Source organism: Gasterosteus aculeatus, chromosome 17, assembly GCF_964276395.1.
Source record: "Gasterosteus aculeatus chromosome 17, fGasAcu3.hap1.1, whole genome shotgun sequence".
NCBI classification, from domain to species: domain Eukaryota; kingdom Metazoa; phylum Chordata; class Actinopteri; order Perciformes; family Gasterosteidae; genus Gasterosteus; species Gasterosteus aculeatus.
The window spans coordinates 14,791,291-14,816,879 of NC_135705.1; the positions used below are offsets into that span (position 1 = coordinate 14,791,291).

The 25,589-nt window shown below is 42.1% G+C and overlaps 2 protein-coding genes and 1 long non-coding RNA gene across 3 annotated transcripts in view; 1 reads left to right on the plus strand and 2 right to left on the minus strand.

Annotated features, from left to right (window-relative positions):
* The first annotated feature begins 597 nt into the window (after positions 1 to 597).
* LOC120835740 (lysyl oxidase homolog 2A) overlaps positions 598 to 25,589 on the plus strand; it is a 34,305-nt gene continuing 9,313 nt past the window's right edge. The window contains exons 1-5 of the mRNA XM_040204922.2: positions 598 to 752; positions 2,168 to 2,474; positions 4,480 to 4,655; positions 22,945 to 23,153; positions 24,783 to 24,999. Of these exons, the coding sequence (XP_040060856.2) occupies positions 2,192 to 2,474; positions 4,480 to 4,655; positions 22,945 to 23,153; positions 24,783 to 24,999 (885 nt within the window). The 5' untranslated portion in view covers positions 598 to 752; positions 2,168 to 2,191. The remainder of the gene's footprint in view (positions 753 to 2,167; positions 2,475 to 4,479; positions 4,656 to 22,944; positions 23,154 to 24,782; positions 25,000 to 25,589) is intronic.
* On the minus strand, positions 11,830 to 14,047 carry LOC144388891 (uncharacterized). Its single transcript, XR_013453149.1, has 2 exons — positions 12,360 to 14,047; positions 11,830 to 12,047 (listed from the first exon to the last, which is right to left on the minus strand). It is a non-coding gene; the product is annotated as an uncharacterized LOC144388891 (long non-coding RNA).
* On the minus strand, positions 14,914 to 18,953 carry LOC144388890 (uncharacterized). The gene has a single exon (XM_078091467.1). It carries the CDS (start codon positions 16,308 to 16,310, stop codon positions 14,952 to 14,954), a length of 1,359 nt encoding a protein of 452 aa, XP_077947593.1. The 5' UTR covers positions 16,311 to 18,953; the 3' UTR covers positions 14,914 to 14,951.

Sequence of the window (25,589 nt, forward strand, 5' to 3'; positions counted from 1 at the left end):
CACAGCTGCATCCTGCTGCTGAGCACGTCAAGAACCAAGATACACTGGTTCTGCATTGTGAAAGTATTAACATTCTTTTTTATCATTCATTTCTCCCACAAGTTCTTAAGAAAATATCATTTTTTCTATCCGACTGGTTTAATCAGCCACTCCTATATCTGATCTGTCCTGTCGGCTGTTGCAACATAAGCACAAATCCAGTGCACTTGACTGAGCTTGTTTGCTGGAAAAGGTTTACAGTTTGTATGTGCACCAAACAAAACCAATGTAGAGTCAAAAGTGTCACTTTCACTTTATACTATTTGAAAACCAATTTTTGGTTGCATCCTCACACTTGAAAAATAACTTGTTTGATCCTATCTAAAGTGCTAAAAAGAACATTAAAGAAAATACATTTTCAAAAGTTACAAGGAAGACAATGCTCACTTTATTTTTTCACTGAATAATAAATAAGTTAAGTCCACGAGCAGTCGATTTGATTTTTCATAACGTTACATGACAGATTTCATGTAACTCACAGTGTGCTTTTGTAACCCTGGTGATCGGGCCAAAGAAGGCGGGTCCTGGATGCTGAGGCGGCCTCTGATTGGCTGCTCTGCGCGGTGAGAAATGTGGCGTTAGCGCGCGGCCAGCTGTGAGGGGAGCAGAGCTAAGGAGAGTACTAAAGGGACAAAGAACCGCTCCCCATCTCATCCTCTCCAACAGGTTGGAAGTCCTGGGAAGTGTGTACAACTTGTTCTCCGTCTGCCGAGGTAAGTGTTAGCTTTCACCTCGCGCTACTCAGCTGCTGATGGGAACTCTTACGCGCATCAACTTGTGACACACTCAGACACCTAATAGCGACTTTTCTTTTCCCGTCCTCTGGATCCTACTTAAAACATAAAAGCAAGCTAAATTAGCATTTTCTACTTTTTAAAATTATTTTTATTTCCTACTCTGCAAAGTTTTTAACTAATGTAATTGTCTCAATGTTAGATTAGACCGAGCCTGGGCTACTACAGTGTGTTGACGTTTCATAATAAAAGAATAACCCAAACCAAATGATTATCATTACTCTGGTAATTACTTTGGTGCTGACATTGAAGAAGCTTGCAGTTTTACTTTAACTGTGGAGGTCAAAAGTCTTTTTTGACACTCAATATTTGGATCTGTGCTGACCGGCTTAACAGACGCTTGATGGTTGACTTGTGCTTTTCTGAATTGAACAATAGACTATTCAATAGCAATAAATAAATGCTGCATGTTGGATTTGACATTTTCCATGAGCATATTGTTGTCAAACAGATTGACATGTTTTCAATTCAATGAGGAAGTGTGTCAAAACCTTTGACTGGGACTACATATCAGTGTTAGATTTGCAAAAATATATGGGTATGTTGAATTGATTTATTCAGAAGTGCATTCTGAACTGTTATAAACCAATTTACAGCATTCACCTTGTTAGTTTATCAGTGTTGTGTTAAAAGGGCAAATTTAAAGAGTTCCTTCCTCCTGCAAAACTTCATGAGAAGACAACCAGATGTTTCAGATGATTTCAAGTGACGACTCACACAGTAGGAGAGTTTTTTTTTCAAGCGTGTGCGCTTTGCTGTGTGTCTGTTTGGCTGTTGCTATGACGTCAACTCCCCCCACCTCCCCACACACATATACACTTCCTCTCCTTAAAGCAAACTAAAGACGTGGAGGTCTCCTTACTTCCACTGTCTTCCTGGCCTTGCTTTCCTCCGTGATAATTATTCCCTGTGGGATTTTTGTCCCTCCGTTGACACTTTCATGGTTGACCATGAAATATCGGGGGCGGAGTCAGCTTTCCCTCTGAACGTCAGCTGCGCACCCCTCCAGGCACAGATCAGCAGAGATAAACTAGAGAGCCAGCCCCCCCGCCCTGCAGGAGCCCACATTTGGCTGCCAAGAAGAGAGACGGAAAAAAGTCCTTGTCTCAGCAGCATCACCCGTATTCTCATCCAAACATTTCAAAGTTTCTTCTTCGGATGTTTTCCCAGTGTTTTATTGAATATATTCAACACTTAGAGGCCAGTGTGCAAACTGGAATTGGAAAACAATTTAAAGAAAAAGAAAAGAGAGCAAGAAGAAGCGTTGTTCAGAGCTTGATCTTCTACTACAGATGTTTTCAGTTTTTTCCCTTGTTATCTCCCCTATGTCGCAGTTTTTTCCTCCCTCGTCCTGCATCATGCTGCGTCCAGTTGGCATCCACTGTCTGCTCTGCACCTTGCTGTGCATGTGGCCGTCCTGCAGCTCCCAGTCAGACTCCAGCGCCCCTGTAATCCAGCTGCGACTCGCCGGGGAGAAGCGGAAGAACTACGAGGGCCGCGTGGAAGTTTTCTACAACGGAGAGTGGGGGACAGTGTGCGATGATGACTTCTCCAGATCCGCTGCCAGAGTGGTGTGCAGACAGCTCGGCTTCATGGACGCAGAGTCCTGGTTGCCCTCGGCCAAGTACGGAAGAGGAGAAGGTAAGGCACTAGAGTTTATTAGAAACAAATGTATCCGAGCATTGTCAAATATAATCCAAATCCTCCTTAAATCATCTCATCAGAATCATGTTATCCAGCTGTCTAAGAAGTGAGGTGAGGGTCAAACTACAGTCCAAGAGTCTATCGCTTCAAACTGTTTCATAATTCCATGGAACAGAATGAGGTCCACGTTTCCTCCTGTCTGACTGCTAATGTCTGTCCTCGGGCACTGGTTTCCCCATTAGAGGAGAACTGTGACACGGCAATCACCTCTGAGCACGGCGGGAGGGGCCCGGGGGGGCCTAGAAACACTGGGCGTGTAGATCCAAACCAAAGACGTGATCTCACCTTCTCTCATTTTGCCCATGAACAAATTCCCCCATCGCTGTAAAGACAGTGATGAGATTCCCAACTCGATGAATGTGCCCACTGCTGCTGGTGGTAAATGTGAGCTGGTAGCTGTTAAGTAACTTAGTGTACCTTGTTAAAGGCACATGTTTTCCACTGGATTGGGCCAACCGGCCACTTTAAACGTGAAGCTATTCACTTTTTGGACTTGCTCCCAAAGGCAACACAGCCATTAAGTGATACATCCTGTGAATATAAGGTGGCACGCATATAATATTTTACATGGCGCAATCAAGAAGCAGTTGGATGTAGACGCCTTTACTGAGTAACTTTCATGGCATTAGATTTGTTGTCTGATCTCAGTCTTACTGTTTTCCTTTGTGTGAATGTAAAATGCTTTTATTTGTGCTTCCTTGTTGTTTGCGGAGACACGTGACCAGAAGCATTTTCCATTTCCCATCGTGTTGGTTTACACAATACACCAGTGAAAGAAACAACTAAATGTTTTTAATTGAAGACACAGCTACATAACAAGTACATGGACATCCCTTTAGGATGAGAACGTTTTTCCTGCAGGATCAAATCCTCAGCTGCCACAGCTACATTGCTAAACTTTGAATTGGGAAAGCATTTGTGTAAAATAAATATTAGAGAAGGTTCTTTCAGGCTACGGTTAAAAACAGGATGAAACGTGAACGCACAGAATTGGCTTTATTTAGATCTTTTGAGGAGCACCGCTGTGACAAGTTGTTAAAATTCACAGTGTAGGGGGGCTGTAGTTGGTGGCTGAACAGGCCAATAAAAGTCAACTGTGCACTGTGCTCGCTGTTCTTTTCATTGGCGTGTATATAATTACTTTCCCATAAGGCCTGCTTCTTTTAACACAACGATATATATATATATATATATATCGTTGTGTTATATATATATATATATATATATATATATATATATATATATATATATATATATATATATATATATATATATATATATATATATATATATATATATATATTCAATTTGTTTAGACAATAGTGTGCTGAGACCATTCTGATTCTCACTTGGAAACTCCTTATTAATAAAATGTTCCAGCGGTAATCAACTGTGTGCCAGGAGGCGCCTACGTGACCGTATAACATCCCCTCACTTTTTGGGATGATTGCGATGTTCCCCACCAACATGTCCGAGTGATGAGCAGTCTGTTCGTGGTTTCCATGGCTACAGCTGTGTGGTTTCCTTTAGGGCTGATTCAGAACAGCCAGCTGGACAGCATATGATCTGCTTCAGTGACCAAACATTTATTTGGCAGGTTTTTGCTGAAAGAATGCAACAGGTTATTTTGAAAACTAAATACACATTAGTATTGTCTGTGTAACTAGACTTCAGTTGAAGGGTGTGATATGTGGCTTAAGCCTTTAAGGCACAGCGTTACAAACACCCGTTTATAATTCCTTCCAAATGAATTCCTTATTAGGGGAAGTTACTGAGAACGGAAGCTGGTGGCCACATGAAGCTTAGCGAGCAGAGGCTTGGTTTGTGATAGCAGGGGTCAACCAACCATGGGATTGCATCTTAAATGTCCTGAACCACAGTATATCCAAGAAAACAGCAGCAACTAATCTTTTGCTCACATTCTCCTCTGCCTTTGATCCAGGTCGTATCTGGTTGGACAATGTGCACTGCTTTGGTACTGAGAAGAGCCTGGCTCGGTGTCATTCCAATGGGTTTGGAGTGTCGGACTGCAAACATTCAGAAGATGTCGGAGTGGTCTGCACCTCCAAGCGCATTCCAGGCTTCAAGTTTATCCGGAACCAGGCCAGCAGCAACGAGGTACAGTAAATAAATACGTCGGTAGAAAGTCACACAAATGTAAACACCGGGGAGGTCGCTTGATCCCCTCGTTAATAATGCTCAAGTGGCATTAATAATAATAATAATAATGGCATTCACTCATGGTTCAACAGCACAATGTTCTGCACAATAAAAAAGGGAACAGAAGATATGCTCATGATGAATGAAAAACCTTATCCCGGCGCGTTGCTCCAAGCAACTCACGGTGTTTTCTTCAAACCGCTGCAAGTCTTCAGACTGAGCCAGACAGATAATTGGATTGAACTTAATGTCTGTCTGTCTTTCGCTAGACATTAATATGACAAGTTGTATTCCGACAGTAAGACTGCCTTCAGATGGCTGTGAGGGTCCATGACAGCAATCATGATGCATGTCCTCAGTAATACTTAAAATATTAAACTAGTGAGATATAGTATGTGGGTCAGAGAATGTAGTATCAGACTGCATAAATATATTAACCAGCCTGACCTATGCTGTTTAATCGTTTAGTCGAATGGGGCTGTTGTTTCCTCATTTGAGGTATAATGTCTCGCTGTTTCAGAGATGTAAGTTAAGAATTTCTCTTTCTAATTAACCAGCATTTTAGTCAAATGTCTGGTCAGATGTGTCAATCGTGTACCATTACCATGTTGTGAGCTTGGCTAGCTGACTCTCCAGCAGTTACAGTTTGTAGGTATAAATATTCACCAACAATTCCTCTCCTTGTTGTATGGGTACTAAGCTAACAAAAACTTTTTTTTTTAGCAATGGAGTGTTTTGCAATGGCTACAACCTGTAGTAAAAATAATTGCCGAATGAGTACAAAATCCGTATTTGCAGACCAAAATGATACAGCAGTTATTCCATTAGACGTTGTCGCATTCATGACATAAAACCTGTGAAGTAATCCACAAGTCTGCATGTCATGTTGAGTCCACTCCGCCGTTTGCAATAATGACTTTGCCAGGCTGCTATTAGTCTGCCCCTGCCTCACACAAGGCCCCACTCAGGAGCTTGGGATATTTTGGAGATGACTCATTGAGGGGGAAGACCATCCTGTCTGGCTGCAGAGAACGCCTTTGTACCGGATGGAAAGTCAGGGTGGGTTTGTGGACACGCGGGAGAAAGGGAGGGAGGGAAGAGGGTAGAGGTAATACTTTTGCTTGTCTGAGAACAAGTTATTAAAAGGACTTTTCCTCACAGGGTTTCCCCTGGTAAAACCAGACTGATCGAGATGATGTCATAAAATGATGTAACTGCATTAATACCAGAGTGAATTGTGTGTTCATACACGTTGGGTGGGCAATTTGGCTGCGTGACCAAACTCTACAGCAGCCAGAACAGTGGCCGAGAGTTTTACTGGGTCGAGTAAAGGCAACACGCCGAGGAGATCATTCGAAATTCCTGTTCATCTTTCTCATGCCTAGTGGAGTCTTGGGAATGGAGGAATAGAAGATAACATGAATTGAACGTTTCTTCACACACTACTGAACGCTATTCGTAATGTTCTTCTTCGTACAGGTATGTAAGCAGCGACCTCTTGTTCCCTGTTGGTCTTGCGTATTTCGGGTCTCGGGGTGTTACTGCGATTCAGTCCCCCGCCCTGTAAATATTTCCCTGGTCTGGCAGTAGCCTTTCAAGTCGCAGGTGTGTAGCTACACCTCTCTAACCATTCTTGAGCTGACGTCAGCAATGGGGAGCACAGATCCTTCAATGTGTTTATTCACACCATGAATTGGCATTCTGTGCTCAATCGGGAAAGTTAACACCCTGGTCAAGCTTGCGCCTCGGTCCATGTAGAGGTCACGATTAAATGGGTGAAGAAATTGGTCCTTTTGCTTCGGTGTGAATGCTTTCAGCCTTTCCAGATTATAAATCTGTATATGTTTCAGATACCAGGAGCTTACCAAAGCTTTGTCTGCACTATCTTAACTGTTGGTGTTAAGGACGTGTCTGTTCATCTCGCCATGGTTACGGTTAAGATTAGGCCTTTGATTCTGTTTGTTCTGCAGGTAGTGACAAGTTTTTCAGTTCTGTATGTCGGGATAAATCAAGACATCACAGAGTTGCCTGAAACTTGTTTTTTTTAATGAGTGATACATCACGAGGCTACTTAAAAGTAGTTATAGTAGTTATAGGAACTTTGCTCTGGCAAGTTCAGCATTGACCACACATACCACCAAAAACATCTGTCTGTCATTAATGAAAACAGCAGCTTCCACTGGCATTGGTTGCAATAAAAGAAGTGGTGTCTTATACGCAGGCATAATATGAAGGCATTATAATTGACATAATATGAAGTTGAGACAGATCAGGTTAATTGGGGACTCTAAATTGCCCGTAGGTGTGTGAATGTGAGTGTGAATGGTCGTTTGTCTCTGTGTAGCCCTGCGATTGGCTGGCAACTGATCCACGGTGTAACCCGTCTATCACCCGAAGTTGGCTGGGATAGACGCCAGCCCCCCCCCCCCCTCCCCCCGCGACCCTGTGTGCAGGATAAGCACCATCCAGGACGATGGATGGATGGATGGATGGATGGATGGATGGATGGATGGAAGTTGAGACAAGCATCGCATTCCGTTGACAGCTAATCTGTGGCTTTCTTTCTTTGTCAGCCTGAGCTCTTTTTGTTCCCCACTGCTGCTCGATCTAAGTAATGTCAGCGTTTAATACCATCTGCTCTCCTCTGGAGATAAAAGCCAAGTCTGTTACCAGGGCAGCTTTTGTCAGCTAGTTATGCAACACTCCCAACAAAACAACAAAACAGACATTCCTCGCTGACTGAATCATTGTCAACAATAATGTTAATTATTTTAACATGTAGCATCCAATGCTGATGCCCGTTGCGTCCTACTATTTTCACTTTGGACTGTCTACCCAGCCACAGTTGCTTTATGTATCGGCATGTGTTTGTTTGGCCTTTCAGTCGGCAGTGGGGGGAGACATTTTTCAAACAGAACCAAACATTCAGATGGCACAAACTTTGTTTATCATCTGTCTTTGGGGACTTTTCAACTAACTCTTCCAGATGGGTTTTTCACGTGTGAATGATGCGCTGCATGTCATCAGCGTCTACAGGGTCTTTTCAGTCTTTATATGTTTGATGTTTATGAGAGAGGATGATGTGTCATTTATGGATAGTTGGATAGAAAGTGTATGGTTACATTAATCAGAGTTATTCCAGGATATTCTTTACTGTGTTTTCCAAAACGTTGTTATTCTTGCAGAATAGAAATTTCCACTCTTATTCCCTACTAAAAACAATGGCAGAGAAAATAAGCAATTTTTCGATTAATTACACACTTCTGCTTGCAGAACCTTGCATATCATTATTAACAGATTACAAGCCTAGAGTAGTTCATCTTCTTCCTGAAGGGATGAGAAAATAAATAAGAAACATCAGCAACTCCAGCAGCTGCAGTCTGCAACCACAAAACTCAGTGTGTTCACTCCAAACACTTAGAAGACGTCCAAAGCCAGTTGTAATAACAGTATGCAGCGGTTTGAAGCCTTTTGATTCGATGCACATTTAGACGGGGCAAAGGTTGCTCTCATTCTAAGGGAAACATCAATTTAAAGGAATTCCATTTCTTCACATTCCCGAGCTAAAGTTGGATTTGTCTCCAAAAAGAGGCTTGTGAGGAGTAGAGTGATCAAAGGGAGAAAAGGTTGGTGTGTGTGCTGAAGCCAGTTTCTCTCTTTAGAGAGTAGCAGACGGATCGACCACATGTTCAACATCTGCAGCAGATTGGGCCTCTGCACTCAATTATTTATCATTATCAGTTCATGTAAAAAAAAGTATGTGCAGTTCATATATGAATCAAAAGTTACATTTCATCACAGAATGTAAGACATTCAAATGTAAAATAAAGGTACCAACGAGTCAAAGATAAAAGGTATTAAAATGCTACTTTTTGAAGTAGCACAAGTGATTTAATGAGACAATTATCATGATTTAGTAATCAGTGATGTTTCCACATTTAATACAAAGACGTTTAGCATACCATATAAACTAGTATATCCCATCACAGCCAGAGACGCTGTTTTCAATTTAACCTATTCTTATATTTATTTCAATTTTGAAATATTCCCACACTAATAGATTTTACAATTGATTTAAGACTAGTTTCAGATTAGCTGTTCATGCGTGTGTCAAGTCTACCTTATGATTATTTTCCTTTTCGTTGCCATAACAGGAGTCACTGAGAGATATTCCAGATGCAAAGCGCACCTCTACACACAGATAGACACACACATACACACTTCCTCGTTCAAGTGAGTCAGGCAGACTTAGGGCCAGTGAGGAAGTGGGGTGAGGCAAATGTGAAAGTCATTTGAAAGAGCCTTGCTGTTCTCCTGCCTTTCATCTGAACTGTGCAGTGATTATCATTCGTACTTGTTTTTTAAGGTGGGGTTTGGGTGAGTGGGCTCGTGTCAGCAGGCACGTGCACATAAACGTGCAGCGGGGCTGCAGGGCTGAATAAAGCAGAAGAAATGCACAACAGTGGAAGCATTAGTGTTAAGGTTTCGGAAGCTCTCGAGGGAGGACTCAATCCTTTGTTCTCGTCCCGGCCGGAAACGAGGACACGAATGAGTCAATTCGTTTAAATTCAAAAATCAAAAGTTATTTAATAACTGAACAACGTAATAGGGATTACAATTACAAAGTGAAATACTAAGCGAACAGTGGAATATTTCGCGAAATAGAGAATCCTCTGAGCAAGTCTGAAGTGACTTATCAACGCGGCTGCAGGAGAAGTTCTAACAGTCTTTTCCCCGCCATGGTCCTTTGAAAACTCTTGAGGTGTGTCTTCCTTGGTGCATTTGAATGTCATTGGCCTCTTCTCCAAAGGGTCACCTAATCCATTGTCCCCTTCACGTCGAGGTGTGATGCTGCAGCTGTAACCTGAAACCTCTCTGTCCTATTCGTCCCTCACATTCCAATGCACTCAATGTAGATACAGTTGGCTTTATGCCCCAAGGAGTGAATTTAACAAAGCATACATCGTTTAAGTCTTCATCTTATAAATAGTACACTTTCATTACAACAACCCATCATTAATGATCACCGCTCATCACACTTCATCATAAGATCTAAAACAGTTCGTGTGGTTCAATTTTCAAGACATTTGCCTCAGTCGGCTGCCTTACATTAAGTTGTTCATTTTATTACCTGACAGGAGAAAAAACTCCCAAAAAACCCTTTTTGGGGATAAAATTGGGAGAAATCCATAAAGAACGGCAATTGGCATCCGTCCCCAGGTTTTAACATCACATTGTGACAGAATGTTAATGTGTACAGTGTTTATATGATTTAAATGACTATGAATTGTGTTTGATTGAAATTGCATTCACTTCATCTAACATGTTAATGTAATAACTAATATCTAACATCTCACAAACTATAATTCTAACACTAAACATCATTACACGTACTATAATTTCCTGACTAGGGGTGCACTTCTGGCTTAAATCCCTAACAATTCCCTCCTTGCTCACAGTTCACTGTGAGCATCTCTCAAAGACAGAAAAATTATCATACAGTCACATCCGTCAACAGTGATTGTCCCTCATCATCTACTCGCTACCGATTTCCCTGTATACTAGTCTCACTAAACACAATATCGATCAATCCCTGCAGGAATCCAAGGATGCAGGAGATGCAGCTTCATCCGTAGTGGACTAGATCATGACTGTAACACAAGAAGGGTTAACGCAGACAGGAATGCACTTTTCCGTTGTGCAATAATACTGACAAACCCGTTGGTGAGAGGATTGTCGTCGCCTTAGTTGTCTGTCAGCTGCTGGTTCAAGCTGGCAGTGGGGCTTGTGCTCTGGTCACCAAGCCACCAGGAGCTGTGTTGTTGGAGATGATCGCACAACAAACAGATCCAAACATTTTGCAGAAGTTACCGTTTCCAGCTAACATCATGTCTAAAGCCACTTTATTATTCTAGGCCATGAGTCTCATTTCATCCAATGACTCATGCAGGTCTTCATTTGTAGCACCTGTCTGTCATTAAATGCAGTTTCATCCTATCAACATTTTATTATTGTCCACAAATTCAGCTGTGATCTGATTCTGGAATTCAACATCATCTGGCACCCTCCTTGGCACCTTCTCAGCATCCTTTTCGCTTATTTATGTGACCTTCAGACTAATGTAGATCTGCCTTTCTTCTTAAGACTTTCTCTGGTGGTGTTTATTCCTGGTGATGTGATCTTAACTACCAGTAACTGTGTCTACTGTTAACCGCATCAGTGTCATTGGTAAACCGTGAGTTTCCCCTGAGGAATCGGTGTAGTTTGTAACACATAATTCCTTATTCAATCTTCTCCCACATGGCTGCTGTTGGAAACCCTCCTGAAGATGTCCCCCTGGATCTCTTAGTGAATCTGGTCTCCGTCGCTTAAAGTTCAACACGTATCAACACATTATATAGGGACAAGGTATCTGAAACTAAAGGAAAAACACTATAGGACATATATTTTACCCCCCCCCAGGGGCAGCTCTGGATGTGTCTTTCAAGTGATGCTCACATCCCTGTTTGTTTCTGGAGGGATGACATCATCAAACAGAATAACCGCTCTATATGTGGCGGTGCCACAGTGATGCTTCAAGTTGACAACACATGTTGTGGAGGAGAACATAACCAGTGGGTCAATGGTTGAGACCCTGCCCTTCATAGTTTACTCTCTCTCCATAAATGGACACCATCTCTCCACTTGTTGTCGTGTGGATCCACCTGCATTGAATAATGATCTCAGCTCTGTTTGGAGTGAAATAGAAACAACACATACAAGAACTTCTAGCCTCCTAAAAACAATTCTTACTTTCAATTCTTACTATGATATATGCCTTTCAACCGAGACAATGCTGTAGTTATCTGAATAGGCACAATTCTATGAAATGGTGGACTTCTCTCCCCTCCTTCTGTCCAAATGTTCCCAGTGAATGTGTCTAATGCTACTTAGTTTTATCTTGGTGATGATTGGTCATTGCAACCGAATAGACGCTCTGAACTCAAAATCCTCAAATTCTGATACTGTAATATCGTTGGCGTATGTTTGCATCCTGAACATTCTTATCATATGTGTTTATCAAGTGTCCCAGCAGTTCCCGTTCCTTCTCTAATCTGGAAATTGTGTGTCACATTAGCTCAGTGTTTGTGGATTTCTTCGTTGTATGTGTGTGCCTATACTTCTCCCCCTTGATGTTCCTCTGTTGGAACATCTGTTGTTGTCAGCGGTTTGGTCAGATGACACGTAGCTGTCATCCTAGACGTGTGATTAAGCTTCACGCTCCCTCCTTGGACCTCGGATCACCTCAGTTCCTGTGAGCAGACTGCTCTGCTAACCGGAGGTCCCATTAGGACAAGATTCCCCAATCGGCTGTTGAATAGAGAACCACAAGTGGTGCAGCTATGTGTGTGTGTGTGTGTGTGTGTAGGTATGTCTAGATGTGCGTGTGAGTGTGTGCGTGTGTGTGTGCTCTCCCAATTCATGTTGCTCTTTCTGGTTTACCAAACTCTTCAAGCAAACAAGTTCTACCATCTAGTGTGTGCATATTTAAACATAACTGGAACTCAACCTTTTACCCACTTATTTCCCAGTTTTAGCGTTTTCTTTTAATGTGGAGTAATTGTATCATCTGTGTGTCTCATCAGTCCTTGTGTCAGTGTATGAGAAGAGCAATGTCATTACACATTCGTTCCAGGAAGAAAAGTTCAGGTTGGATCTTCCTGCGTTGGCCATCGTCTGCTGTTATCCCAAAAATGCCACTTGAGTAGCTAAACTCTAACATCTAGTGTTTTCCTAAAAACATTCTAATCAATTTGTGAGTTGTTTCATTGATAGAAAGACTGTATGTTCTTCTTAACACCTTAAATCTATGTCATCTACACATCTCTGTTGTTTAGAATCTTATGATTGTGTTTTTCACTGCATGCAATAATGTTCCCAAATCGGCAGATACTCTAGTTGTATTCTGTTCTCCCCCAGTCCCTCATGTTGAGGTAGGTGTAAAAGCATCCCTTCACATAGCGTTTGGTGATGCTAATCACCCCCAGGCCACCTCCTGGCTTATCTAACAATGTCGTAAAACCCCCACAACGCCGTTTCTACTGGGTGTCGTTGCCGATCTGGACCGTCTCGCATTGGAGTCGCCTGTTCCTACTGAAAAGCCAAACATAGTTAACAATTGCCATGCACATGTATTCGAGGAGAAATGTGTCAGTAAATTTATCATAGTGAAATAATTCCCCCCATACCAACCGTGTGTGATTCTTAAACCTGTTGGGTGACTCTGAGATGAAATACAACCTGTGGATGGATTTTATGGCTCCGACACTTCCCCAGGATTCCTCCTCTTATCAGTTGTTGTTTTAGGGAGGTCTGCTCACTCCCTCCTCGACCATGAGTCGCCATCCCCTTTCAACCTCTGCATCCCCTTTGAAATCTATCCTCGTCCCTAATTCACTCCCATCTCAGCATCTGCCTGTTGTTTCTTTTACTGGGAGCTAAACTCCCAACAAAGTCATCATTTGTCCTGACTCCTGATGTTCACCTGATGGTGGAAGGAGTTCTCTAATGAACATAATAAACACACATACCTACCTACTACTACAACTGAAGAATTAGCACCTGGATGACACTCACGAATGTTGTTTTCTTAGAAGGAGAAATCCCTTCTTTGTTCTTGCTGTTCTGGTTCTGTTCCCTCTTGTTCAAATTCACTTCCTGCGAGTCGCTTTGGATTAGAGCCTCAGCTGAATGAAGAATGTGATGCGTTGACGTAAAGAATGCCTCTGCATATCTTTATCTGCTCCTAGAGTATTTACACACTGTTTTGAAAAATTGCCTTTCTCAAACGGCCTTGTTTCCAATCGATTTGAGGAGCCATTCATCTATAGAAATTTGGAATCTTCGACATAACTGATTATTGACCCCCATAGTCAACTCATGAAAAATGAACACCAACATTGCCTTCGTGTCCCCGTTCAATGATCCCTTTGAGTTTTTGCTTGTAGGTCTCACCCTCATGGTGTATGACTGTTCCATGTCTTCATCAACTAATTGACCAACCCAGTTCTCTTTGTTCATTCTAACCTCGAAGCAATCTGCTCATTCCAAGTATACACAAAAATGTTACCTCACATTCTCACCTTCACAGTCAATTTCTTCTCCTTTTACCTTCAGCCTGTTTGCTCGGTCATGATGACCTTTGAAAACCTATGCATTACTGCATAACTCTTCAACCTGTTTTCCCATTTTTACCACTTCCCCATTAAAATAAACCATTCGATGGCCTCACTGAAGGCCTCCATCATTATAGTCAATTTGCTGACCTTTGTGACCACTTTCACAAGTGGTCGAGCATTTGCAGTATCAGTCTCTAAAACTTCAATCAATGTATCAGAATGTGAACCTCAAACCCCGGTGATATCAACAAAAGGTTCTCCAAACCTTCAGGGTCATAAAACAACAATGAAGATTGTGAGTCCCCTGATCCCAAAAAGTACCAGGAGATAATAAATCAACTTAGCATCAGACCCATCTGTTCCAGACCCCCCTCCAGTGTTAATCTCCACTTTTATTGCTCTTCAGCCCAAAAGCAAAGCAGAGGGTGGGAGACGTGTCTGTTACCTGCAAACACAAACTCAGCTCATGCTTAGTTTGATCCAATCCATTCATTCATTACTGATAGATCACTAACCTCTCATGGTTAGCGTATCCAAATGTAAGGGTGTACTACTTGTTGAACATTACAGGATGACCGTCTGTAACAAATTTCCATATTTCGTGATCTGGTGCTATAAATGTTCCTTTGATCAGACATTTGCTTCCATCATCAAGATACTGTATCAAGTGTATCGTGCACTATACACTCAATAGCAGCACTCAACAATTTACCGCCCATCTCTGAATTCAGGAGAAAACTCGAAAAACTACAAACATTAATCAAAAAAATCGACAATATATACAACAACTCTCCTAATTCCTTATCACCTTCATTCCTCCTTTAAATCTTACACAACCTTATCTCTTAATTTCAATGACTGATTTCCCCTTTTTAAAATCAATCTTCCCTACGGGTTTAAGTCTAGTTTCAGCTGACACTCTCAGCAGTGTATAATCTCTAGTCTCCATTTTTCTGGAATGTGAGTCGTAAACCGTAGAGACTGAGGGTGCTTATCTGAGCTGTTGGAAAGCAGCGGGGGTCGGTGTGTCACCAGTTAGTTGTTTAGGGCTCGTCTGCTTTGTCTCCATCAAAGCAAGTGGCATCTGTTGCTGTGGTCACCACATATGGGGAGGTGGAGGCTGGGGTGTGCCCAACCTCTGGTTCTGCCTGGACTGCAGTGAGTTGGGAAACCTTCCTGGAGGAGCATTTGACCGTGTGTTCCCTTCATATTTCACTGGACACGTTCTTGACCAATGTCCCACCTGCCCACATATAAAACACACATCAACCCCATACCCTCCTTGGTAGTATCCACTCCCTCGGTTAGATTCACGGCCTCTGTCTCTCCCTCTGTACTTTGGTGGTCGCTGGTATCCTCTCAATTGGTTTCTCACTGCTGGACCTACGGTTGGATATGTGGCTTCTGGAGGAACAGGGTATTGAGGTTGTTCATCTCTCACCGACAGTTGTTTCCTGACTCTCTGTTTTTTCGTTGCTTCTGCATCTGCTGCTGCCAGTTGGATCTTCAGGAGTCGATGCGTCATCGTCCCCAGTTCTTCTTGCCTCCTTGTCTCCGCAGCTCTCTGTATTTTGTATAAGTGGGTTAGATGGTCTCTCCATGTGCTTTCATCCATGTCGTCCAGTCCCACTACTCCCTCCAACGCTGTTTGAACAGCCTGGGGCAAGCCTTGCTGCACAGTGTGTCGCCAGGTTACTGCAGTAGATTTGTTATTGTCGTGTCTTTCTCCTGTGGCCAAATGCCATTCTGTTTCTGCTCTCCTCACATATTGAGACATGTCTTCACCTTGTTCCATACTCAGACCCATCAGGATGGACATACTTGGCTTTGTAGGCCAGATGTTTCGCATTGTGGCCCAAAATACTCCTCTGACCTTATCAAACGGAGCCTCATCCTCTTGGTTGGTGGTTCCCGCTCTTGCTTCTAAGGCTCTTAGGTTGACTGTTCCCTCTAGACGGGCTATTAAGGCTCTCATATCTCCAAGACCCAACTTATCTGCCGTCGTGTATTTTTCAAAGAGCAGGATCCATGGGTTAGCTCCTTCTCCCAATGGCGGCAGTCCCTTCTCCAGCGCTTCCATGTCCCGATGACTCCAGGGCACAAACTCGCTCTGACCGTTGGCTTTTCTCAGTAGTGGGCACTGTGGGACAGGGGAGGCTGCAGGTGGCTCATTTCTTATAGGGAGAATATAGTCTGCATAGCGTTCTGGAGTCTTCTTCACCAGGATACAATGTCTATTGTGATGACATCCTCCATCAGCAACCTCTCCTTCTTTGTCGTTGTTTGGATGGGTCCTCTGCACGTGTATTTTGATAGTCAGGAGTCCTGAAGTAATATACAGCTCCTCTGCGGCCTCCTGGTATTCACTTGGTGTTTTACGGCCATGTTCACAGCCACCTGCTTCCTCCTCTCTGGCCCTGCCAAGCAGTTCCTGAGTCGTAAGCGCAGCCATCATGCAACCTGGAATACTCTAAACAACCGCTAAGCTGTCCCTTCTGTCCTAGGTGTTACTCTGTCACTAACAGCAGGAAAAACCAAACCAAGTCACCTCCAACAGCTGTCCGAGGAAATGTCAAATCGAACCATCGACCAGAATCGATACAGTAAAACAAATAACCAAATCTAAAAAGTAAGGAGGGCAATTTACAACATCAAATCAGTCCAATAACTGCTGTGTAATTACTAAACTATCTTGTTAGACCACTAAGTTAAATCAACTTATCAGTACCTCTAACCAAAAATTCAAATCAATCACGGAACTGTAAAAATTAGTATAATCAATGATCCACGCCAAAGACTATGATTACAATTAAACAGAGGAAAAAGAGAAAGAATTAACTATATCTCAAATCAAAACTCAATCTTCATTCAAAATTCAAAAGTCTAAAAATTAAACTTCAATAAAGTTAATCTTGATGTCTAAAAATGAATTACTCCAAATTATTAATCAAGGTTACAAAATTAATCAAAGTTATGATGATACAGTCAAACTGCCGGCAATATCAATCAGGAAGTATAGCAGAAGCACTCCCCCACAAATGTCGCCAGAGATTATACCACAATATAAACAATGATCCACCCCCAACCCAGAGACAATGCAATGACAGTCAATCTGGTTTCAGCTAAACATTGGAGATCGAAATCAAACAATTCATAACAGCTTCTCAAAAGCACCACATCAAAATTAAATCAACCTCCAATTCCAATCCAAAATCGATGCAGAACTATAGTACAAACCAAATTCAACGTGACATTACAGCACTTTAATGTTTCAAATAAACGTCAACACCAATCCAGATATCCGTCAAGTTGTCTTATCAATCTTTACACTATCCTAGTTAGTAAAGGCAAATGTGCATCAAAGTCAACGTCCGAACACGGAGCAAGTGAGGAAATTGAACTCCCCCCTCTTGTAATTCCCTCTACATCCACCAGATGGCACACTCAGGGGCTTTCCCCCCACGATGTGCACTTACTCCAACCAAATGTGGCGCTGTTCAGCCGATAGCTGAAGATCGAACACAGAACTACCAAAGAGGAAGTGCCTCACACCTCAGCACATGGATCGTAAAACGCTGTGTGCCGGCGTAGCAAAGAACAATGGGCTCAAGCTAACTGCTAACCCACAACGTGGTCAAGCTATCAGCACCCCGCAAGCCCCGCTATTTCCCCAGTGGAATTACCAATGAGACCCCGTTAGCCGCTAGCAAGGCAGCCCACGTGGTCCGGGTTGGACTACTCACCAACACCTTAATATGCTACGGTTTTACAACCCGACGCCGGAGATGATCAGTCTCCAGTTCGGATTCTATACATATATATACACTGTTAAACAATCACATACACATAGTAAAACATAATTTGGAACATCCATACATCAATCAAGCACATGCACCCCGCAACTCAAACACTCACGCACCACGTACTAACACTCACTCACACTCACACCAGCATTCAGATGTATATACACTATCATTTACACTAAAGCGCATATCCGCCACCCACCCCCTTCTAGACAACCTATATACCTAATTCATAGGATTTCTAGGGAGTGGAAAATGTTAAGCAGATCTTACCAGTCGATGCTGGATTTCTCCTTTACTATAACCTCCACCAGTCGCCGCTGGATTACCTTTACCAGTCGATGCTGGATTATCACTTTACCAGTCGATGCTGGATTATCACTTTACCAGTCGATGCTGGATTATCACTTTACCAGTCGATGCTGGATTATCCCGTATGCCAATCCCGTAGAGCAAGCTCCCCCCCCCCAATCTATTAAATCCTGCAATACCTAATTGTGAAGGACTTTATGCACAGAGAGGGGAAATGAAGAGAAGAGTCTTCCCTAAAGACGCCGTAATTATTGTGGGAAACCTAGTGGACAACATGCGCATCGTCACACCTCATGCGAACCCCCTAACCAATCCCATACGGGTCTACTTGTATGATTTTATCCTGCTGGTCTTTATGTCTCAGCAGACCAGTTCGCCGCCTGGATTTTTCTAACGCTCTAAGTGTGTACCTGAACGCACCAAACGCGCGTGTTTGGAATTTCTAAAAGCCGGCTCCCATTCGCATTCACTTTGCAAAAGTATGCCCCCACTGTTATTCAATATCAGCTTATTATATTCACCCAAGTCATTAATGTACTAGCCTTTAGTCTTTAGCATCTAAGGCCTTGCCTCATGGCCGACTGCCAGCACCACTCTAAATCTTCCCAAACCTACCTATCACAGAATTCATGAAAAAGTTTGTTTTACCTTGTTTGTACCCGTGGTACCTGCAGTCAAACCTCTCAGCAACGCCCTCCCCCAACGAGAGCCCCACGTTGGGCGCCAACTGTTAAGGTTTCGGAAGCTCTCGAGGGAGGACTCAATCCTTTGTTCTCGTCCCGGCCGGAAACGAGGACACGAATGAGTCAATTCGTTTAAATTCAAAAATCAAAAGTTATTTAATAACTGAACAACGTAATAGGGATTACAATTACAAAGTGAAATACTAAGCGAACAGTGGAATATTTCGCGAAATAGAGAATCCTCTGAGCAAGTCTGAAGTGACTTATCAACGCGGCTGCAGGAGAAGTTCTAACAGTCTTTTCCCCGCCATGGTCCTTTGAAAACTCTTGAGGTGTGTCTTCCTTGGTGCATTTGAATGTCATTGGCCTCTTCTCCAAAGGGTCACCTCCTCCATTGTCCCCTTCACGTCGAGGTGTGATGCTGCAGCTGTAACCTGAAACCTCTCTGTCCTATTCGTCCCTCACATTCCAATGCACTCAATGTAGATACAGTTGGCTTTATGCCCCAAGGAGTGAATTTAACAAAGCATACATCGTTTAAGTCTTCATCTTATAAATAGTACACTTTCATTACAACAACCCATCATTAATGATCACCGCTCATCACACTTCATCATAAGATCTAAAACAGTTCGTGTGGTTCAATTTTCAAGACATTTGCCTCAGTCGGCTGCCTTACATTAAGTTGTTCATTTTATTACCTGACAGGAGAAAAAACTCCCAAAAAACCCTTTTTGGGGATAAAATTGGGAGAAATCCATAAAGAACGGCAATTGGCATCCGTCCCCAGGTTTTAACATCACATTGTGACAGAATGTTAATGTGTACAGTGTTTATATGATTTAAATGACTATGAATTGTGTTTGATTGAAATTGCATTCACTTCATCTAACATGTTAATGTAATAACTAATATCTAACATCTCACAAACTATAATTCTAACACTAAACATCATTACACGTACTATAATTTCCTGACTAGGGGTGCACTTCTGGCTTAAATCCCTAACATTAGTCAGACCAGTCTCATGTTCACACATCTACATACTGGTCAGAAAAACAAGTCTACTCTCCATTTGGAAAGAGTTTAGTAATGGTCAAAGCTTACCCCACAGACCAGTAAGGCAGTGGGGTCGTCGTGGCGCAGGGGTTAGAGAAGGTGTGCTGGGAAGCACAAGGTTGTTGGTTCGATTCCAGGCTGCCCATGTTCCATGTCGAAGTGTCCCTGAGCAAGACACCTAACCCCTAATTGCTCCCCGGGCAAAAATGTGAAAAAGCCTTGGGTTTAAAAGTGTAATGGAAGTCGCTTTGGATAAAAGCGTCTGCTAAATGACCTGTAATGTAATGTAATGTAGTAATGAAAAGAACATTCAAACTAGGCCAATAATCATTTTTAATTCAGTATTTCCCACACAGACTAACTAAGTCTAAAGATTTCTCTTGCGACATATGACAATTTATAAATGTTGGTTTGGAAGAGAAGTGCTTTTGCAAACAGGCCAGATAATTAATGAATCCCTAGAGACCACACAGACAGGAAGTGACTGTGAGATGAGACAACCTCTTAGAGATGTTGACAATTAACCTCAGTATGACCTGGAGATTTACCAAACATATTATCTGTCAATTGTGAACTTCAGAGGTGCTGACGATATTTCCATGTATTTCAGACATGGTCCATATTTCTGTCAATATTTCTACATTGTGACTTGTTCTTTGTCATGTATAGTTATATTTTGTGGTTTTCCACAAGGACTGCTAAAAAGAGGGACCAGTGTGTGGATTTGCAGTCTGCTGAGTTTATATCTGGTTGTCTGGGTTTTGTGGCATGAATGCCTGGACTGGTCCCAGCTGTGGATATCGGTCCTCTTCTCTTTAGTCTCACACGTTCAGACGCCTGTTTCCTCGCTCTGTGCCAAATACAACACTGGCCGGACCCATCTCAGTGCTGCATTTCATACTCACCTCGAACCCCATGTCCTGTCTGGTATTTTTTCTTCACACCTGGTTGCTCACATGTTGCATTTTATTCCATCTCAAGTATCAGGTTTGCTTCAGGTAGTAATTTATGAGTATAGCTTTTGCATTTGTCTGGTTTATTTCTTTGTATTTCATTTACTTACATGTAGCTTTAAATGTAGCTTAAATAAAAATGTTCTACACTACAAGAAACTATCTCTACCTTGTTTTACCTTTTTTTTAACCCTAGCTCTTGATCGTGATCAGGATCACGTCTCCTTACTTTCCCGTCGTGCCAGACGCTGACGGAAAACCCTGTGTGGCTATGGCCTGCAGGAATCTCTCCAATGAAAGAGAGTTTTTTACCCGCTCTAACCACGGCGGTCGGTGGGAGGACTACGGTCACTGTAGAACCCGTCTGACTTCGACGTGGCTCCTCCTGCATTTTCATTCTTTAGTGTTTGGAGACTCTGAAGCCTTGAACATTCCCAGAGGCTGACGCCATCTCAGGAAACCACCCTGTGGGCGAACGTTTCATATTTCTGGGAGACAGGCCTGGTTGTTAGTTTTTTTTTTTGCAGAGTTAAGTAAGCGAGCCCTTGACTTAGATCAGCATTCCCATACCACTGAAGAGCTCAGAGCTTCGGCTCTTTTTCACATCCACAGTGCAACACTCCCACCCAGCAAGGAACCAACTACAGGACTTGGTAGAAGGAGGGACATGAACAATGGTAGCAGTTTAGTCATGAAGCCCCAGAGGTCAAAGGTTGCCATTCCTTCCCAACTTGGGGGTCTTCAGGATACATGATACTGACTGGGTTGGGTGACTCCGGTCCGACCAACTGGCTCTTTATTGTAGTCTCGACCATTTTAATCTCTGTCAGTAGCTTCTGTCTTAGCCTCTCTTTAAAATCTTGATAATGATTTCATGGAATATCACTGCCACTCTATTGTAAAACATATATAATGTTCCATGTATTCCAAACCAGTGTTTTTATTTTTGTGGTTCATTACAGGTTATTGGCTTACTGACAGGGATATACTTCAAGTAATATGTCAATATCCAGTGTCTTTCAGTGACCTTCAGCGAATATATATATATATATATATATATATATATATATATATATATATATATAGAATAAGAGTGAACAAAAATCTATTCATTCCATTTCTTTGCTGTGGAAACCAAAACAATTGGAGCGGTTTTTGTCAGATCTGTCCTGTCACATTTGATGTATGTTGCCCTCTCACTCCCTTTGGGCCCTTACAGTTGCAACAAGATAGAAACAAAAATTCCATCCATTCATCCAATCTGCTTTGGCCTCTCGGCAACACTTAACAGGTTCCAACAAAGATGTGGCCTTCAGATTTTTCAACTTGACGTACAGTATTTTCAAGCATATGTAGAAACATGCAGTCCCTAAAAAAACATTGGCATTCTCTCACAATACGTTCTCTCTATTTGACTCATAGGCCATATATTTACAATATATATACTGTATATATATTGTAAATATAATATATCATGTGGAACAGTACATGCAAAGTCCAGAGTACAGATAAAACTGGTCTTTTTTTTATCAGGAGTTTTCAAACATGCTGGGGCCAGGGACTCTTTACAGGGGAGAACATTTCCTTTCTTAAATTAAACAATTGAGATTTATTTACCATTTGTTTTGTTAGTTGTCATTAGAACAATTTGTATTCTAAAACATGTCCACCGAAATACCCACGGCCTGTTTCATAGTGATGAACAGAAACACATTTTAAGTTTAGAGAAAATGTCTCTTTGCTCGTCCCACTGCAGAGAAAAGTTATTAAATGATGATATCGGTTGTTTACCTTTTTAAACAGAGGGTGGTGGATTTATTCAAATACCATTTTGGACTCAGCGTGACTGCATTCATTGTTTACATTTCAAATGATCTTGATTTTTAAGAGCTTTCTGGGAATTAACAGTAATATTAATATTATATATTTAAACTTGCCAGTCTAAAGCTGACCTTCAGCAAGTGCTTCAACTTAGAAGTAATTGACTTATTGCTGTTTGTGAGGTCCTTTAATCACATGATTAGTGGTTAAATGCTTGGCTCCTTCTGTCTCTCCATGTCAAGAGTTCAGGCTGATGGCAATGGGTATACATTCAGCAAAGAAGGTAAAACTAAAACCAAAAAGCATGTTTATGTAGCAGTGTACTCTTTGATTAGCAGATGACTGAATATCCTGCTTAAAAAAAATTCCATGTTGAGCAAAGTTGTCTCCTTTGATTCAAACTAGTTGCACATTACCTGTAAAAATGTATATAAAGATGATCCTCTGCTGTTCTTTAGGGTCTGCCGGTGCAGGTGGAGGATGTGAGACTCAGAGCCACTTACTCTCAGAGGAAGAAGATTCCCATCACTGAGGGCTTTTTGGAGGTGAAGGACGGAGGCAAATGGAGGCAGATCTGTAGCGAGGAGTGGACACAGACAAACAGCAGGGTCATCTGTGGCATGAACGGCTTCCCCGGGGAGAAACGCGTTAATACCCGACCTTACAAGTGAGTAATGGGGCCTGACGCCAGCAATAGAGTTTGCAAACGCCAATTATGTCTTCACAGTTGAACTCCAACTTGAACATTTAGCTTCTAGTTAGTTACAGTGTTTCGGTGATGGGAGTATCGTGGTGCTGAATATATAAGGAGTTTTAAATTCTCACACGTGTCATCAACATAATTTCCGGCACATCACACATTCCATTACAAACACTTTTTTTTATTGGGAATATTGCATTTCCTGTTAGTCAGTTGGTGGGAATGTTTTATCATAGCAAAGCGACGTTGCATAACCGTGCTTGTTTACACTGGTCATCGCTCAACGAGTCATCTGTTTTCCAACTGAGATTAAACAGCCTTCAGTCTGGAGATTCTTGACAAGAAGCCAAATACTGCCAGAGGAAGCTTTAGCGGATGAAGGATGGAAACCTATGAATGCGATGCCCTTTGAAACAGTGGCTCTTTTGGCTACATTTCATTGTTTCCCTCTGAGCAAAACGTGACTAAGTGGCCTTACACAAAACCAGCTATTCCTCACACACTTTGTGTCTTATCATTTTAAACAGCTACTGACGGCATGTGAGACAATAACCAAATGGCATTTCTAGTGAGAAATATGCGTTATATTTTCTTCTATCAGAGAATGTAGAAGACCTTCCGTTTATTAGTTTCTAGTGACGTAGTTGCAAGGCAACGTGAATGAATGGGCCGAAATAAAATGTAGCATTGTCACGATTTTGGGGATAAAGCGTGAGAATACCACGTTCCACAACGTAGCTATTATACGTTTTGCTGTGAGACTGGGTTGCCCAGAGCCACAGTCCAACCACAGTCAGATTAAGACCAGAGAGACATGAGACATGCACTAATTAGCTAAAGACGAGAGTCCCCAGAATGATCACATGTAATGGCGTCAGGTTTTCACCTTTTAACTGAAGGAAGCACCATATACAGCGCATTAAACCAGAAACATGTGCATTGTTTTGTAGTTTGTTTCTAGCCTGTGTGGGTTTTAAAGTGTGTGGTCTCATGGCTCTCTCTCTGTTACTGAGGAGAAAGATCACATTCAATCTGTCTTTTATCTGGAACCACAAAGGACAGCGCTATTCAGCATACGTGCAAATAACAGTCCAATGAAATTTAAAAACTCAATCAAATCTAGCATCTCTTCAAATTTCACAGCCCACAAACTGTTGAAATTAGTCTGAGCTACATTCCGTTTCCAGCACCAAGCTGTAAGGGCTGAACGGCCGTAAATGGACCTCATGCTGGTTTGATTACATGGTCGGCTTCTTCTAAGACCCGGAGCTGCTTTTTTCAGTTGAAGACCTCCATTCAAGTATGGAGGTCATGGGAGTGTTAAGGCACTACACACAACACAACAACGCCCCCATGAGCTTCACGGCGCCGTGTGGTCGTTGTTCAACTCCTCACTTTAAACAGTGTACTATGCTACGATGAAATAACATAAAATAACAAAAAATACAACGTGTTTGCTGTGAGGGATTGCTCCTCTGAATTATGTTTCAAGTATGCAGGTTTTGGCATAAAGGTTACCAGAAAAGGTTGGATGAACTGAAAAAGCAGACAGTATATTTGGCGACAGTTTTTTTTAATTATATCATTCTCTCCCAGATTGCTGGCCAATCGTCGTAAGAAAAACTACTGGGGTTTCTCAGTAAACTGCACAGGCAACGAGGCCGACCTGTCAGACTGCAAGATGGGCAGAGAGATCGAGTTGAAGGGCAACAGCACCTGTGAGCAGGGCATGCCTGTCGTGGTCAGCTGTGTGCCCGGACGGGCCTTTGCTCCCACCCTCAGTGCCGGCTACAGGAAGGCCTATCGGGTCGAGGTACAGTTTCTTGTTTTTACAACAATGCATACTGAAATAATGAGAGAAAAGAACTGCAATATTTGCCGTAAAGTGTGTTTATAATGCTCAATGCATTTTCTATAGATACCTTACTGTTTGAATGTAGGCAGTGTGTCATGCAAAGGAGAACAGTGAAGGTCAATAACTAATTCTTGATCCAAGTCTTTCTGGATTCAAAAGCAAATAAGATAACCCTTCATCCTTTATAATTTCAACATTTTCTACTTAATCAAAGCTGTAGTCAAGCATCTAATACATTTGAGAGGACGAATGCTAAACATCTGATCTGTATACAATTGGATAGTCAGTGATCCTGTGTGGTGTTTATAGTTTATAGATTACCAAGGGAATACTTATTTTATATTTACCCCGCAAGACAAAGGGTAATGAGAATCCAACATAGACCAGATAAAATCAGGTGTTCCTCAAGATATTCTTTTTACACTTTCAGCATTTATGGGCAACTTATTTATTTATCCTGAGCAAATCCTATTACAAGAAATGAACGATAAAGAATATATTACATTGTTACTGAACGCTATAAAAGAAAGCAGCCCAGATGCACGTTG